This window comes from Myotis nattereri (assembly GCF_964212035.1).
Source record: "Myotis nattereri genome assembly, chromosome: 6".
NCBI lineage: Eukaryota > Metazoa > Chordata > Mammalia > Chiroptera > Vespertilionidae > Myotis > Myotis nattereri.
In genome coordinates this window covers 64,271,961-64,287,064 of record NC_138081.1, presented here as the reverse complement: position 1 = coordinate 64,287,064, position 15,104 = coordinate 64,271,961, and the positions used below count along the sequence as shown (strand labels likewise).

The 15,104-nt window shown below is 46.5% G+C and overlaps 1 protein-coding gene across 6 annotated transcripts in view; it reads left to right on the top strand.

Moving 5' to 3' along the window:
• The window catches only part of FYN (FYN proto-oncogene, Src family tyrosine kinase), a 206,560-nt gene that overhangs the window by 179,417 nt on the left and 12,039 nt on the right, over positions 1–15,104 (top strand). For all 6 annotated transcript variants that reach the window (XM_081094723.1, XM_081094719.1, XM_081094722.1 and 3 more), the window contains one exon: positions 14,568–14,699. In XM_081094723.1, coding sequence (XP_080950849.1) covers positions 14,568–14,699 — 132 coding nt within the window. The remainder of the gene's footprint in view (positions 1–14,567; positions 14,700–15,104) is intronic.

Below are 15,104 nucleotides of genomic sequence, written 5' to 3'. Positions count from 1 at the left end.
GGGCACAAGCAGCACTGGAACGTGGACCTGTGTTAAATAGCCCTTCCTGCGTTCCTTCCCCCCCACCACCCCCACCCCACTGGACTGCCCAGAAGCCCCATATGAAGAGGAAGGTCAAGACTAGGCCAGAATCTGTGAGGATGATGCTCTGCCAACAGTATTCTAGAGGCAACTAGACATTACGTGGTGCTGCTCGTTCTGTTACCTGTCCATTTCCTCAGCTGCAGCAGATACATCTGTAGATCTCTTTAGTCATAAACTCTGTGCTAAACTCTGACCACTCAGGGCCCCTGAGTAATGCCAGCACTCGTTATTTGAGGGCCTTGTGTGTAAAAGGGACTTTGCTAGGAGCTGCTAATATTATGAAGCCTAAGACTGCACAGGGGCAGGGAGCAGGCATGGGGAGGGACACTGAAGTTGGGTAGAACCAGGTGTGAAACCCACTCTGTCCTCTGGGGTCTCGGACAAGCTAGTTAACTTTGCCACAGCTCAGTTTGCTTATTTGTGGAAATATATTTTACCTGCTTTGTGTTTTAATTTTTGCAAATATTAAGTAAAACAATAAATGTAAAGTATTAGCATAGTGCCCAGTGCATAGCAGATGGTAGATAAAAAATACTCTTGTTATGTTCCATATAGGACTAAGCTTTTGAATAATAAGCAAATGCAAGAATGGATTGTAGGCACAATGGAAAGGCTGAAACAGGAAAGGGAGAGAAGAATCAAACATAATTCCCAAATAGTCTAATGCAAGTAATCATGAGAATGGAGTTGCCCGTAACAGAAATGAGTGGTCTTATTTTCAGAGAAAGAGGGTGAGTTTGGGATTTATTGAGCTTGAGGTGGTTGTGGTACTACATCCATTGAGGTGTTGAAGCCCAGAGAGGTCAGTCAGGGTACCCATTGCCACAGGTCCTCACCTTCCAGCCCTCCCACATCACTGTGCCTCAGCTGACCATGGCCTCTCACCCCCATGCTACTTACACCCTCCCTAGGGTCTGATCCCAGCCACCTCCCCACCCCAGCACTGCACCTTCATCCCAGCCTCATTCCACAGCTGACCCCCACCATGCCCGTGCCAGGGCGCCGCAGAGACCAGCCGTCCGCCCTTTGGTCCTCACACTTGCAACCACACCTGTCTCCTGCAACCACCAGCATGGGCAGCTGTCACCCAGCTGCACTTCCAAGACTCACAGCCCCTCCAGCCATCCGACAGACAGGAAGCAGCAGGAGAATTCTTGACAGACTCCTGTTTTTTTCTTCATAAGCTTTCAGGAAACTCGGTGCTGACAGACATCAGTTTAAACCTAACAAGTTCAGGTACACCTGGCTTATGTATAAGAATGCTTTCTTTTCACCCTGGCCAGTGTGGGTCAGTGGTTAAAGTGTCAGCCTATGCACCGGAGGGTCCCGGATGCGATTCCTGGTCAAGGGCATGTACCTGGGTTGCAGGTTCGATTCCCAGCCCTGTCCGGGTGCGTGTGGGAGGCACCCAATCAATGTGTCTGTCTAACATCCATGTTTCTCTCTCTCTCCCCCTTCCTCCCCTCCCTTCCACCCTCTCTTAAAAATAATCAATGTAAATAATGTCCTCCAGTGAGGATTAACAAAAAGAAAAAGCAAAAGAATGACTTGCTTTAGTGGACACATGTTTTTTTGGAATCATAATATACAAACCATAAAATGAATAAATTTGAAGTGTGCAACTCAGTGAATTTTTACATCTGTATATGCCCCTGAAATCCCCCACAGATGACGACAGGGAGCACCCCCAGCACCCTAGAAAACCTCCTCGTGCCCTTCCAGCCAGTAACCACCCAGAGGTAGCCACTGTCTTCAGCTGTCACCATAGGTTCGCTTTGCCTCTACTTGAACCTCATACAAACGAATCATAGGTTATACTCTTTGTCTAGCTTCTTACCCATCATCATGTCTGTGAGATTCATCCATGTGACTGCACATAACCATAGTTCTTTTCTTTACAGTGCTGAGTAGTATTCCATTGTACAAATATATCAGTTCATTTACTGCTATTTCTAGTTTGGGGCTATTATGAATTAAGCTACCGTGGTGGTAGATGTACGTCCTCCTATTTATTGGGTGTTTTCGAAGGGGTGGAATTGTTAAATCATAGAGCAAGCCTAGCATTACTGTGCTGTTCCCAGTGCTCTGTTCCCTCTGGGCTGGTGAGGCAGCCTGGGGAGACGGGAACCTGCGGTTACAGGTTAGGAGCCAGGGTTTGCACTAGCTCTGTCACTTACAGGGGTGCTGTCCCCAGGCAAATCACTTAACCATTTGACCCTCATTTTAGCATCTGTAAAATGGAGATTAAAAACAATTACCTTACATACTTACCATGAGAATTAAATGGGCTGTCGGTAAAGGTTCTTAGAGGGTTCTGAAATATAAAAGCCACTCTCATAATCTGATTTTTGTATGTTTTATGTATATTTTTCTTGAAAAGGATCTTTGTTTTCTTACTTAAAAGTTTTTTAAGAAAATTACTATTGGTAATCAATACAGAAGAATCAATCTTTTAAGAGAAAAAATATTATTTCATTATTTGACAGCTCTCTCTCTCTCTCCCTCCCACCCTCCCTCTCTCTCTCATACACACAGTCACACACAAATGCACACACCTCCCTGGTCTTCCCTGACTCGCTCCCATCAGGGTCTGTCACTTACAGGACCTGCCTCCTTAACCCTTTCTTCTCCTGATTTGAATCATCACAAAGACAGGAACACAGAGCTGCTGTGTTTGGGGTTTACTTTAAGGTCTAAGTGAAGGACAAGATCGTTGTTGTGGAAGCAAATGTCAAGGCAAGTTAATCACTGGGTCTTCAGAATGTACATAGAAACGGGCATTCAGGACGTTGTATAAGACCTGCTCTAAGTTTCAATTTGTGTATGAAATAGAAAAAGAAAAACGCGTCTGTTCAGATGCTCTCAGTACTAAGGGTTTACGTTGAAAAGAGTATTATCTGGAGGAAATCTTACGTATAAATTAGGCTGCAAAGAATTCATAATTGTTGCAGTTTCATATTAATTATTTCATGTTAAAAAATTGTTACTGCATAAATTAACACATTCTTTCATGGAGAACATATTTTAGAAAGATTTGTTACTTTAATAACTCGTTGTGTATCAGATATCCCAGATGCCTGTACTAATTAAATATAATCAGATTTTGGATTCAAAAGCATAGTAGCCATTTAACACAAACAAGCAGGCAGCTAGGTTGACAAACACAGTCAGGAAAAAGCGGGTCCCTATTTCTTTCAGATGTTGAATTTCACAATTCAGAGCTCTGAATTTAGTTCCTGTCCTTCCTTTGTGTTACTACGACTGGGGATTATCAGACTCAGAGCGCCAGCTTTCCAGCTCAAGGGCTCCTGCAGAATTCTTAATCAGCTCTTCTGAGGCCCCTGTAATCCCACGGCAGATCAAGGCTGATCTCGCCACGAGGGGCCCTCCCTCTGCCCCTGGCCGCACATGCACTTCTTGTTCTCTGTCAGCAACAGCATTGCAGTTCCCACACAGTGCTGTGACCTGAACAGCAAATGTGTGTGTGTGTGGCGGGGAGGGGGGGGGGGGCTAATTATTGAATTTAATCTAATTCTTCCCATGCTAGAGAAGCAAACCATCCTTTAACAACAAGCAAACCCTTTCCAATGCAGCCATTGTTTTAAGTACTGAGCAGGAAGCGCGTTTGTTTGAACTGACCACACATGGGTCCCCAGGGGCTGTCTGGTGAGAGCTGGGGGTTCCCGCAGAACGCCTGCTGGTGGCCGGGTTGGAGCCATCATTCCTGCTGAGCGGACGGGTTGCAGCCTGAACCGAGCCTGGTTCTCATCAATCCTCCCAGATCTGAGTTTGGTACACTTCTGTCGCTAGGGAGAAAAGCGCCTTCATTTGTATTCTGCCGCTTACAGTCCCGGGCTTCCACCGCATTTCAAGAGAGAGAGCGACGCTTTGTGTGTCTACTGAGCCACAGCGGAGCTGCCGGGCCAGGTTAACCTCAGGGCTAGGGATCAGACTGCAGGGAGAGGGGGATGGATGGTACAGACCATCCTTTCCCTGGGAGAAAGGACTCAAAATGAAAAGAAAGGGATTTCAACTCACCCTTGCCTACCCGGCTCTCTTTTAAGCTTACCACTGTTGTGGGGGAGGGGTGGGCTCATTTCGTCCACTCCCACAGTGGGGCAGCTCCCTGACTGCCCAGGGACACAGATGGGACTGGTGTAAGCCCCGTCGCTGAGCAGAGCCTCTCGTCTGAATACCTTTCCTCTTTATCTGCCCTGGGCCATCCTCCATGTATTCCAGTGGATGCCTTCTCCTTTGTACTGTCTGGAGCAGAGCAATTTTGGGGTTGTTTGAGTGGTCAAGAGCAAGTCGTTGGGCTCTGCGTCCCACATTCCCTAGTAATCAGCAAGAAGGAAGCAGATGGTCACCCCCTGTGATTGTAAAGTGTGTACATAGGAACTGCAGACGCCATCAAACATCACAAATGTCACTCGGCTTCCTTGTCTTGCTTTGCTACAAAAGGAACTCCTGCCTTTGCATCGTCTGGATAAACAGGGACAGGCAGTGCCTAGGAAAACGGGCCCACATGTTAAAGCCTCTGTCGCTTCCTGCCAAAGGAGGGTGTACCGCAGCGTCTCCCTGGGAGAGGGGAGGGGGGAGGGGGCAGTTGGAAAAAGCAACCCAAAGTGGTTATTGTCTGTGTAGCCTGTCTCCCTTCCATATCTTCCTAACTCCCGACCAAACCCTCCATCTGACTACCAGCTGTTCCCTCAACTTCAGTGCTTGTCCTTGCTGCCTGGCACACTTTGCCACATAATGACAGATTGACCCAGGCCAACTGCCCCTTCCAGGATGGCTGGATTCTTAGAATCATTTCTGTGTTGAGCTCCATCCATTTACTACTTGGGTCTGAGTTCTCACCACTGTGAGCAGCAGCCTAGGGAGCTCTGCACACAGCTGCCCTGCCTCTCGTCCCGGCTAAATGTCCGCAGCGCTAGGTTCCCCTACTGGAGCTGTGCATCAGAACATTGCTTCTTCGGATTCAGCTCCACCGGACTGGATCCGTGCTAGCTAATCCATCTTTATCTTTGTACTATGCTCAGGCCTTGCCTCTGGTCCTTGGTTTTTGTCTACCTTGGCCCAACCTGTCCCTCCTCTATCCCACCTGTGGGATAGCACTTCTCCCTATTCCCTATCTCCTTTTTTGTCAGACACCCCGCTCACCATTGTGCATTTCAGATGAAATATCATCTCACTCCATTGTACCATTTATTTGTCATTTAGTTTTTATCTTTAAAACAGGATGCTAAAACCTTATGAACATAAAGTAGTTTCAGCAGAATGTGGCACCAGGAATAACTGAAAAACACACAGTTGTATTACTCCGGACACATTTAGAAAACGTGAAAGTCATTCCTTTGGCTGGTGTGAAAATTCTGAGTTTTGCCCTGCCAGGTTTTATTGGGTTTGAAATCATTGTTTTGTTTGCGTAACCACAAAGTTCCCTACTTTGATTTCACTTCTTTCCCAGGATATCCTGTCCTCATCCTGCCACTTCCCCATGTAATCAGCTTCCTGTTATTAGCATAGTTTGTGATTTCTTTTCCTTTATTCTCAGGGTCACTTTAAAGTTGAGGTACTGCACATTATTTAATATTGAATGTAATGACTTGCAGTCTGTGGCTTCATAATTAAAGGGGGCTCTGGGTGGGTCTTTGGCTCAGAGAACCAGTGTCTGTTATTGACTCTGATGCCTTTCCTCCTTGAAAATGCTGCGAAGGCAGCCCTCGTGTTCTCTGCAGGAAGGATTTGGTTCTGAGATCCTGCGCTGGTTTTGCCTTCCCCACCTTGGCCCAGCTCTTAGCCAGAGGGGATACTTTCTGAAACAGGGCTATGAAATTGGCCTGGTAACCAGGACAAAAAAAAAAAAAGGCTTGACAGCCCAGCTCTCCAGTAAGAGCCTGTATTGTGAGCTGGGCCCTACCCAGGCCTGTCCTGAGCCTCCCCCGGGAGAATCAGGGTCAAACTGCAGCATTTCCATGTGGCCACCTCACCCCAGGGCTCCGTGCAGTTCCTCTTCCTCCTCCCTCCTGAGCCTCTTCTTCCCAAAGCCAGCACCACATTAGCTCTCTGTTGGGTTTGCCTGTGAGCTTGGTCTGCCTGGCTGCCTGGGAAGTCCTAGGGTAGGAGGTGACCTCCCTCCTGCTGTGCTGAGGCCTAAAGACACTTGGTAAGTTCTCAGTGATGGGTTGATGAGTGTTTGGGGTTTTCTTCATCCTCTTCCCTCTCTTGAAGTTTGGAGAGCCTTTGCACTACTACCCAAAGAAAATAATATCTGGCATTTATTTAGCTATTACGAGTTGCCAGGTCTGTGCTGAGCCTCTCAAGTTATTTATAATTCTGACCACACCTTATGAGGGTATCAGCATCCCTGATTTACAAATAAGAAGACTGAGATCGAGGGAGGTTTTAAATGGTCACCCAGGAAATCCGGCATGCCAACCAGATCTGCTGGACCCGGAGCTTCTTTCCTAAATGAGTCCCCTAGACCTTCCACAGCCACCCCTCAGCCCACAGGAGGGCCTCTTTGCATGGTCACTGAAGGGCATCCGCTAGGGAGCCCTGTTCTCTGGCCGATTTACACACACTTGGTGGGTACGGGAGCTAGACTTGGGAGCAAAAGTCTCTGCCACCCTCCTTCACGCTTTTGAAATGCCACTGCCATCATCTTAATGTATGAAGGTGCATAAAGTGCAGCAAGTAACCGGTCAAGGGAGAACTGTTTCTGTGTGAGCAGGAGAAGGCAGATAGCCTGGCCATTGGGGAGAGAGGACGTTCATTAACCGCAATGGAGGGCCTGGGGGCTGGGATGAGCCATCCTGATCTAATAGGTTTAGCTGGTCATCCTGTTTTCACCTAAAAAATGAGAGCATCCAGCCAGACTGTCCTAGAGTGCGGTTATTATTTGTTACACTGCTATATTGTCACTCTTCTTTGTTCAGTTTGATTTAATCTGTATAAAGGAAGAGAATTTCTTTGTCCATCAGAGTGTTAGATACATTGCTAGGTTGACCCTTTAGCCAATTAGAACATCTGTTGAGCAGTTGTGATCTAACCAGCCTCAAGCAAATACCATGGAGAAACATAGTGTAAAGCATCGTCTCCAACCTGAAGGGCTTCCATTCTATTTAAAGAGATAAAATAACACATGTAGAGCTAGTAGGAAGACATGTTAGAGCATAGGAATGGCAACATAGTGTGTCATGTTTACGTGCTTGGGCTCTAGAGCCAGACTCCTTTGGTTCAAAACCCCATTCCACCATTCCCACCTATCCTGTGGCAGATCATTTTATCTCTGTGTTCGGTGTTCTTATGTATAGAACAGGACTGTTATCAGTATCAGCCTCCTATGTGTAAAGCACTTAGCATGATGCCTGACAATAAGCATTGAATACATGTTTAGCTATTGTGGCAGTTACTACGGTCAAGCATTCAACTGTTGTTTACAGTGTTGGCCCCAAGCGCGTGAGAGAGACCAAGGAAGGCAGGAGTAATCACAGATGACTTCATGAAGGAGACTTGAGCTGCATAGGTGTTAGTTAAGCAGGCGGAAAGAGAGAAGGCATTTAGAACAAGGTAATGTGTGAGAAGCAAGTATGATTATGCCAAGTGCAGGGGAAGCAAACTAAACTAGAATAACTGTGTTTGGGGTAGCAAGGACCAAAGCTGAATAGGTATGTGGGCCCATGAAAAACAGGTGGGGGTTTTGATTTAATGCAGTAAGGAGCCCACTATATGCTTGGGGGCAGGGGCATTATGAAGCTGAGGTTTAAAGCCATTCAGCTGACCCTGAACAACATGAGGGTTAGGGATGCGCACCTCCCATGCCATTGAAAATCCATGTATAATGATAGTCAGTGCTCCAAAACGCAGATTCCCAACTGTGGAGTTGACCCTTGAACAACCTGGGTTTGAATTGGTGGATCAATCGAAAAGCCCGCGTAGAGGCGGGCCTGTGCCATCATCTGTGGCTGGATGGACAGTGAGCTGAAGGCAGGGCACCACAGAAGGAGGGCTTTACGACGGGTGAGGACCCCAACCAAGTTTCGGCAGGGAGCTTAGCAAGAAAGGGCACATCTAAGGGAAGTCTCAAAGAAGGAAACAGTAGACGCTGGTGCTGGACCAGAGCAGAGGTTCAAGGACAGGACGAAGTCCCAGCCCACTCTAGGCTTTCACCTTGGAGCCTGGCAGAATGGGGATCTAACCCCAGAAGAGAGAGAGAATAAACTTGATAAGTTAGTCATTTAGTAACATTCTTTACCCAATAAAAGAATCTCCTTTATAACAAAGTATCTTATTCATAGTAAAATGATTTGATGAAAAGTCAATTTAGGTTCATAGTTGCCACGTTTGAGACTTTGTCACTTAGACATTTGCAGATCAAAAAAGAAGACTTCAGATGAGAGACAACGTGTGTGGCGTATCCAGCCCCATTCACATAGAGATGATGGGCAGGGTTAGTCACGAGAGAGGGTGTTCCTCGGGGAATAACCAATGAGAGAGAGAGAGAGAGAGAGAGAGAGAGAGAGAGAGAGAGAGAGAGAGAGAGAGAGAGGAGTCTGCAACACTGAGGTCCCTGGACACTTGTAATTAGAGGGGGAGAAGGAAGAAGAGCCTACAGCAGAACAAAGGAAATGCTCGCAGAGAAAGGAAGCACATCGGGAAGGACGTTTCTCATAGAAATGTCTGAGCTTCACGCAGGCCTGGAGGAGGCTATTTACTTTGTCCCTGAGATTATTAGTGTTATGCAAATGTGAAAGTGGGAGAAAATAGCATAAATATGTCTAGAGTCAGCACAAGTTAGACAAACACCATGACAGAAGTGACAATAGGAGTATAATCTACCCAGTTGCTAATTGCTAACAGACACCCATGGGCCCTGAAATGTCACGATGCTTTTTGAGAGTTTTGAAAAGTCAAAATGCTTTTCACATTCTGTCTCCTCACAAATCGTTCTCAAGGTAATAATGTTATGTTCCATGTTTCAGAGACAAGGCGAAAGGATGAGGTGGGATGTCATCACACTTCTGCCCACACTCTCCAATGGCTTCTCGTCACACTTAGGGTGGCAGCCCAAGGTTTTAGTGTGGCTTCAAAGCCCACAAAATCTGTCCTTGTAGCTCATTCTATTATTTTCGATGGCTCTTGTCGCTGTCTGACATACATAATGGCCACTCGTTTATTTTATCTCCTTCCCAAGCAAAGCTGCAGGTCCGTGAGAGCCGGAGGTTGGGTTCACCCAGCACTGAGTACAGGGCCAAGCATGTGGGAAAACTCCAGAAATACTGATGGTGGGGAGAGAGAGAACAAAACCGGCCCAGTTGGGGGAGGAAGGGGTTGTTGTTGTTTGTGGAAAAACTTTGATAACTAAATACATCCACAGCCCTCTCCTTTCTCTTGACGAAAGCATAGATGATTATTCACCTTTTTTTAAATGGGAGAGACCATGGCCCCGTGGGTTGACCGATCGATGTCCAGTCACCTGCTTTCACCCTAGTCTATTAAGAAAAGGATTTCCTGCTTTCTTTTGCTGTGAGCACTCCCAAGGCCTCTGGCCACCTCATCTTTCCACTGATACAACCACCACCCCCACCCCCCTCCCCCGCCCCCCTGGCTGCAGAGCTCACAGGGCAAAGTCTGGGGCTCCCTCCACCTCAGACAGTCTCAATCAGACCCAAAGAGGATCTAAACACTTCATTTGGCACCAAAAACACAGGCTTTTCCAGGAGTTTTCAGCGTCAGTAGTGTGCGACAGATGCTTTTTCTACTGTACTTGGCAGTTGTTAGCCTCTTAAAAGGGCTCCCAGCTGGTCACCGAGGACAAGGAGAGGAGGCCTCACCAGAGAGCAGGAAATTGGTAATGAGCCCTGTAAGGGGCTGGGGTTCTGCTGTTCACTCAGTACCTCTTCATCTAGCTGCTCCTGGGCACCGGGCGCCGGGTGCCGGGCTCGTCCTGGGGCGATGGTGGCCATCCAGAACGACCCGCTCCCGCTCTCAAGGACAGTATCTATCGGGAGTCACAGTTCAGGCAGCTCCAGGTTCCCCACTGTCAAAAAATGAAGCCATGTGTAAGCCTAAGTGGCGTAAAGCAAAGAAGCAGTCACCTCGGGACACATCTTGCTAACGGATGCACAGAATCGATGGAGATGAAGCACAGGTGCTCACAGACAGCTCAGAGCTCAGGCGGCGTGACGCTGAGATGCTGAGCGTAGTTCCCTGGCAAGAAGCTTGTCGGGGCGCTCCTGCTGCTCTGGGTGTGCGCTGCTTCCAAAACGCTCACGGCAAAACAAACAGGTTCGCTATTTTCGCTTTCCGCCTTTTTTGGTAAAAGTGAAAATGCTCCTCGGATTTCTCCTGGCTAGGGAAAACGGGGACTAATGTTGGTCTGACATAATAGCAGAGTGTGTTAGCTCAAAGTTTAAGAAGGTGGGGATACCTGCCACACATTGATTGCACTTGATAGTAACAGCTACAAAGAATAAGATAGTGTGGCAGCGAAAAGCTAAGGAACCTCTCAGTCCTGGTGCTGAGGCAAAGGTTCCCTGTGCAAGTAACCAGGAGGAGCAGGAGTTAGCCATGGGATGGGAGTGGGGTGAGGACTTCAGACAAAGAGAACAGCCTGTCCCATGGCCCTGCAGCGGGTAAGAGCAGTCAGAGGTCGTAGAGGTTGGGAGTGGGGCAGGAGAGCAAAGGAGGGTAGGCCCAGGATCACAGAAGAGGTGGAGAGTGGGGAGGAGAGACCAGGGGGGCCCAGTTGGAAGGCCACTGCAGGAGCCCAGGCGGGTGACAGCGAGCAAACGAGGATGAGCGTGAGGTCAGTGACGTGGACTCCATGTGGAGAAGGATAAAGCAGCAGGGGCAAAGGTGACTCAGTGAAGATGTGTTGAGCTCCTTCTCTAGGCGGGCTCTGGGCGGCTGCCTGTGTGCACCGCGAGGGACAGATGGACACAGCACCCAGGCCAGGAGGATGTCCGTATGCTGCTCCCATCAGGCAGGCAGTTTACAGCCGGCACCCTCTGAGAAAGAAGCAGGATTGTGGGGAAGGTAAATTTTGGATGTTGTATTTGAGAGGCCCTTCAGAGACGGCGAGGAGGTCGGGGACGTGGGAGGGAGGTCCCATCTGGTGTCGTTGGAATTAGAAGAGCCATTGAAGCCAAGAGAGTGAGTAGGGTCCCTGTTGTTATATGACGCCTATGACCACTCATTTCACATCTCAACAGAAGTTAGAGAAACAGAAGTTAGAGAAACAGAATAGAATTTAGAGAAACTGTGTGAAGCACTGGTATGTTTATCACTACAGAAAAGGATTCAGACTTAGGCTAACCAGTCCTCAGTACTATGACAGGGAGGTAAGCAACTAGAGGACAAAGATTATCTACTTTTCTGGTGGTTCCAGACGTGGGCCCAGTGACAGCAATGAGTTTACCGTGGGAGGCAGTGAAATGTGGAAACTGGCAAGTCCACACATAAATGCTATGTATCACCCATGGCCTTGTCTGTTGGCTTAAAAGAAGCCTGAACTGTTACCAGTACAGTAATTCAGTAAAAATTAAAAACTAGAGTGATAGTAATTCCTTTATTTTTTAGTTCATCATACCTGCTTAATTTGCTACATTCCCTCCAATAAAGTGAAGAGGAGAGGAAATTGTGTTGGCATCTGAACCCCCCCTCCCCCAACGGATAATTTCAAGAAGAGCGAATCAATATCAAGTTCACGGTAGTGTAGGTCTCCTGACGCTATCTCCTCTTTTTCTACAATCCATACTGCTTAGAAGACAACTTTGATCCTGGCGTTATGCCTGCCACGATATCTGGAAAAAAATCTGAGGGGGCAGACCTTTACTTTCAGGAGAAAAGCATTGTTTGCACCCAGGAGTCCTTCCTCCCCAGTGCCTGAGCTTCCCTAACTTCCGCCAAGGAGAGAACCCACCGCAGCCTCAGCAGGGCCACCCATGGACTCGCATAGGTGCTCACTGGACAGTCTCAGGGACGTTGTTCTCATAGACTGGGGTTTGCAATGTGCAACCTGCATGGCCGTTCACAAAGACACCTGCCCCAAACACCAGGGGAACTCCCCTGTTTGGAGCTACATCCGTGTCCTCAGGAAAGGGGGTAATGAGATGAATAAAAAAGTGAGCATAGACTCTATTTTGCTGAGACATTCATCAATGATTAACAGCTTATAGCGGCTTTAATTTATTAATCTTTATCTTCCTTGAAAAGGAAAATATGAGCTATATTTAAAGAACCTTCTTTTGTCAATCATACCTGCTATTTTAAGAAGGAAAAGAAATAAGAGAAATTGAACAAAGACATCCTTCATTTTCTCCCCTCCAAAATGTATTAGATATAAATACATTAGGTAGAAAGAAAACTAGTACAAAATAAATTTAAGTGAGCTCTTGTTATTAAGTCAAAACACCTATCTACAAATGATTTCCTATCAGATTCTTTACAGCATTTGTTTTAAATTATTTTTTGAAATTGTATATATTATAATTCTTGTTGTAGATATGATAATGAGAAAATAAAGCAGACTAGCACACCTGGCTGATATATTGAAATCTGGGATTTTTTTAAATCTGAAATTATGAAATCTTCTCCCAGAAAATCCAGAATGCCTTTCATCAAATTTTGAATAGTATACTTTCAGCAACACACACCTTCTCCAATGTCAGTGGTTCCAAGAAGGGAAGAAAGGCTCCTTAGCTTGTTTTATTTACAGGATTTGTGTCTGCACGTTGGAGAAGAATGTTCTGTTTGCTTCAGAGATGGACATAGATTTTCAAGAGATGGTTTAAATAGGAATGAATTTAATATACCTTTAATTCTCTGAAATGAAGTTTGGTCCAGGGCAAAGCCTGCTCTCGACACTGAAGGAAACCTATTCCATTAATCACAGCAGCTCAGAGTCCAAAGCTGTGTGATCAGAATGCTTAAAGGTAGGAAGGATGGGAAGAATACTTTGAAAGAAACTTTGAAAACTAAATGGCTGTTCAGAGAATACCAAGCCTCGTGTGGAGTCATGCAGCCCTTAAGGACAGAGATAAATAATTATGCTTGACAAACAGTTAATCACAAATAGTGCAGTGCATAAAAGAAAAAAAGTTTTAATGTGAAATGCCACATAATGAAATAGTAGGATTTTTTTAAAATTTCATTTCACACTGGCATAGAAGAGATAGGAAAGGAAAATTATATTGCCAGAAAATTCCAGTTAGATTTGCTAAAGATGTTATCATATACTGTGTTTAAAACAAAAATCTAACTGCTATAATTTATCATACCTCTGGTTATTAAAACCATATTAATTTAAAGATTTTAATCACTTGCCATTTTTGCACATTGTTGACTTTTTATAGAGGATACTATGAAAATTTCTGTTAACCTTTGTGTGGTTTTTTTTAGGAGCTCCTAAGTAAAGTTAACATGCTTTAAACATATAATTGTGTTTATACCAAATAAAACTCCTCGTGTTTTCCTTTTAGCTTGTTCAGTGAAACATGTGGAGCCATTTTATCGTTGCTGAGCCCGTGTGAGAGCACAGGCTGCGGGTCCATTCACTCCCTGTACACACATGGAGTCGTAAAGAGCAGGGTGGACCTGCCCTTCTTTTGGATTAGAGAGAGGATTCTTTTCATGATTGGGAAAGTTTAAAAGAAAAAGTTCTCCTGGCTTAGGCGTGACACTTGCTCCTTGGTCTTGAGAAATCAGAGACTCATATGACAGTCATGGAGGCAAGGCCGTTCTTTAAAAAGACAAACATTAGAGAGTAGCCTCTCTGGCAGGCAGGAGAGAGGTAGGGAGATCAGCAAGGGCTCTCACAGCCAGGAGGAAAAAAACTGTCCCAGAATTAAAGATGGCCTCTCTGCTCTCCGGGAATGGGGATATGAGGGAGGCAGCCGGAGGTCAATCATTTCTCTGCTGTGGTGAGAGGCCTTAAGGAGGTGGAGCCCATAGCACAAGGGCTGCAACAAATCGTCTCCACCCTGGTAGAAGCATGGTGGTTTGGTTTGGTTTTTATGCACCAGGTGAGAACTATGGTCTTCTATATGAAAGGATTCATGAGAGTAGCATTATGATTTAATGCTATGTGTAGTTATTAAAATACATTATTCTAAAGCAGTGTGTGTGTGTGTGTGTGTGTGTGTGTGTATGGCTTCCTAATTCACAAGTTAGATTCACCTCCAGACGAAACCTATGGCATTCAGTGTAGCCATAGATTCAAGTTCTAGAAGCCAGAGCTTAAAGGTGCTTTGAAGTGCAACCCTTTGATGGGAAAATTAAACTGACTTTGCTTGCGGTCACAGAGCCAGGACTAGACCCCACGGCTTTTCAGTCCTGGTTCATTCCTGCTTTCACCTCCTGCCCGTCCTCTCTGTGGACCTGCTCCTGGGAAAGCGGCTTCCAAGTGCCTTTCCTCCCCAGCCCATACTCGGTGGGATGCTCTTGGTTTGATGAATAACCAGGTGCTCTTTCTGCAGGTGCAAAGTTCCCCATTAAGTGGACGGCCCCCGAAGCAGCCCTGTACGGGAGGTTCACAATCAAGTCCGACGTGTGGTCGTTTGGAATCTTACTCACAGAGCTGGTCACCAAAGGAAGAGTGCCCTACCCAGGTAAGCTCAGGACCCAGCAGAAATGGGCCTCTGATTGGATGTTCTTTCAACACCATTTGGGGAAACCTCACCCAATTTGCCTGCTGAGCATGAGTCTGAATAACATGGACAGGTACTGAGCCAGAGAGGAACAGAACTGGGAGCCACTGTGGTATGTAGACAAGCAGCCACCATGAATTGGGTGCCAGGATTAATGTATTAGCAGCTGGTATGAGCGCTTCGGTCCGCCCCAATTTGAGGAATCTCTCCTCTCTCAGTAGGACTGTGTCTGTGTCTCCCAGAACAGAAATGTCACTGGCAGATCCTCTGCTCCACTAGTTTTCAGACTCTTCTGGGAAAGAGAGGAGAAAGCCCCCACTGCGTTTTGATTGCTCTGGAGCACTGACCCGTGGAGCCACGCTGGCA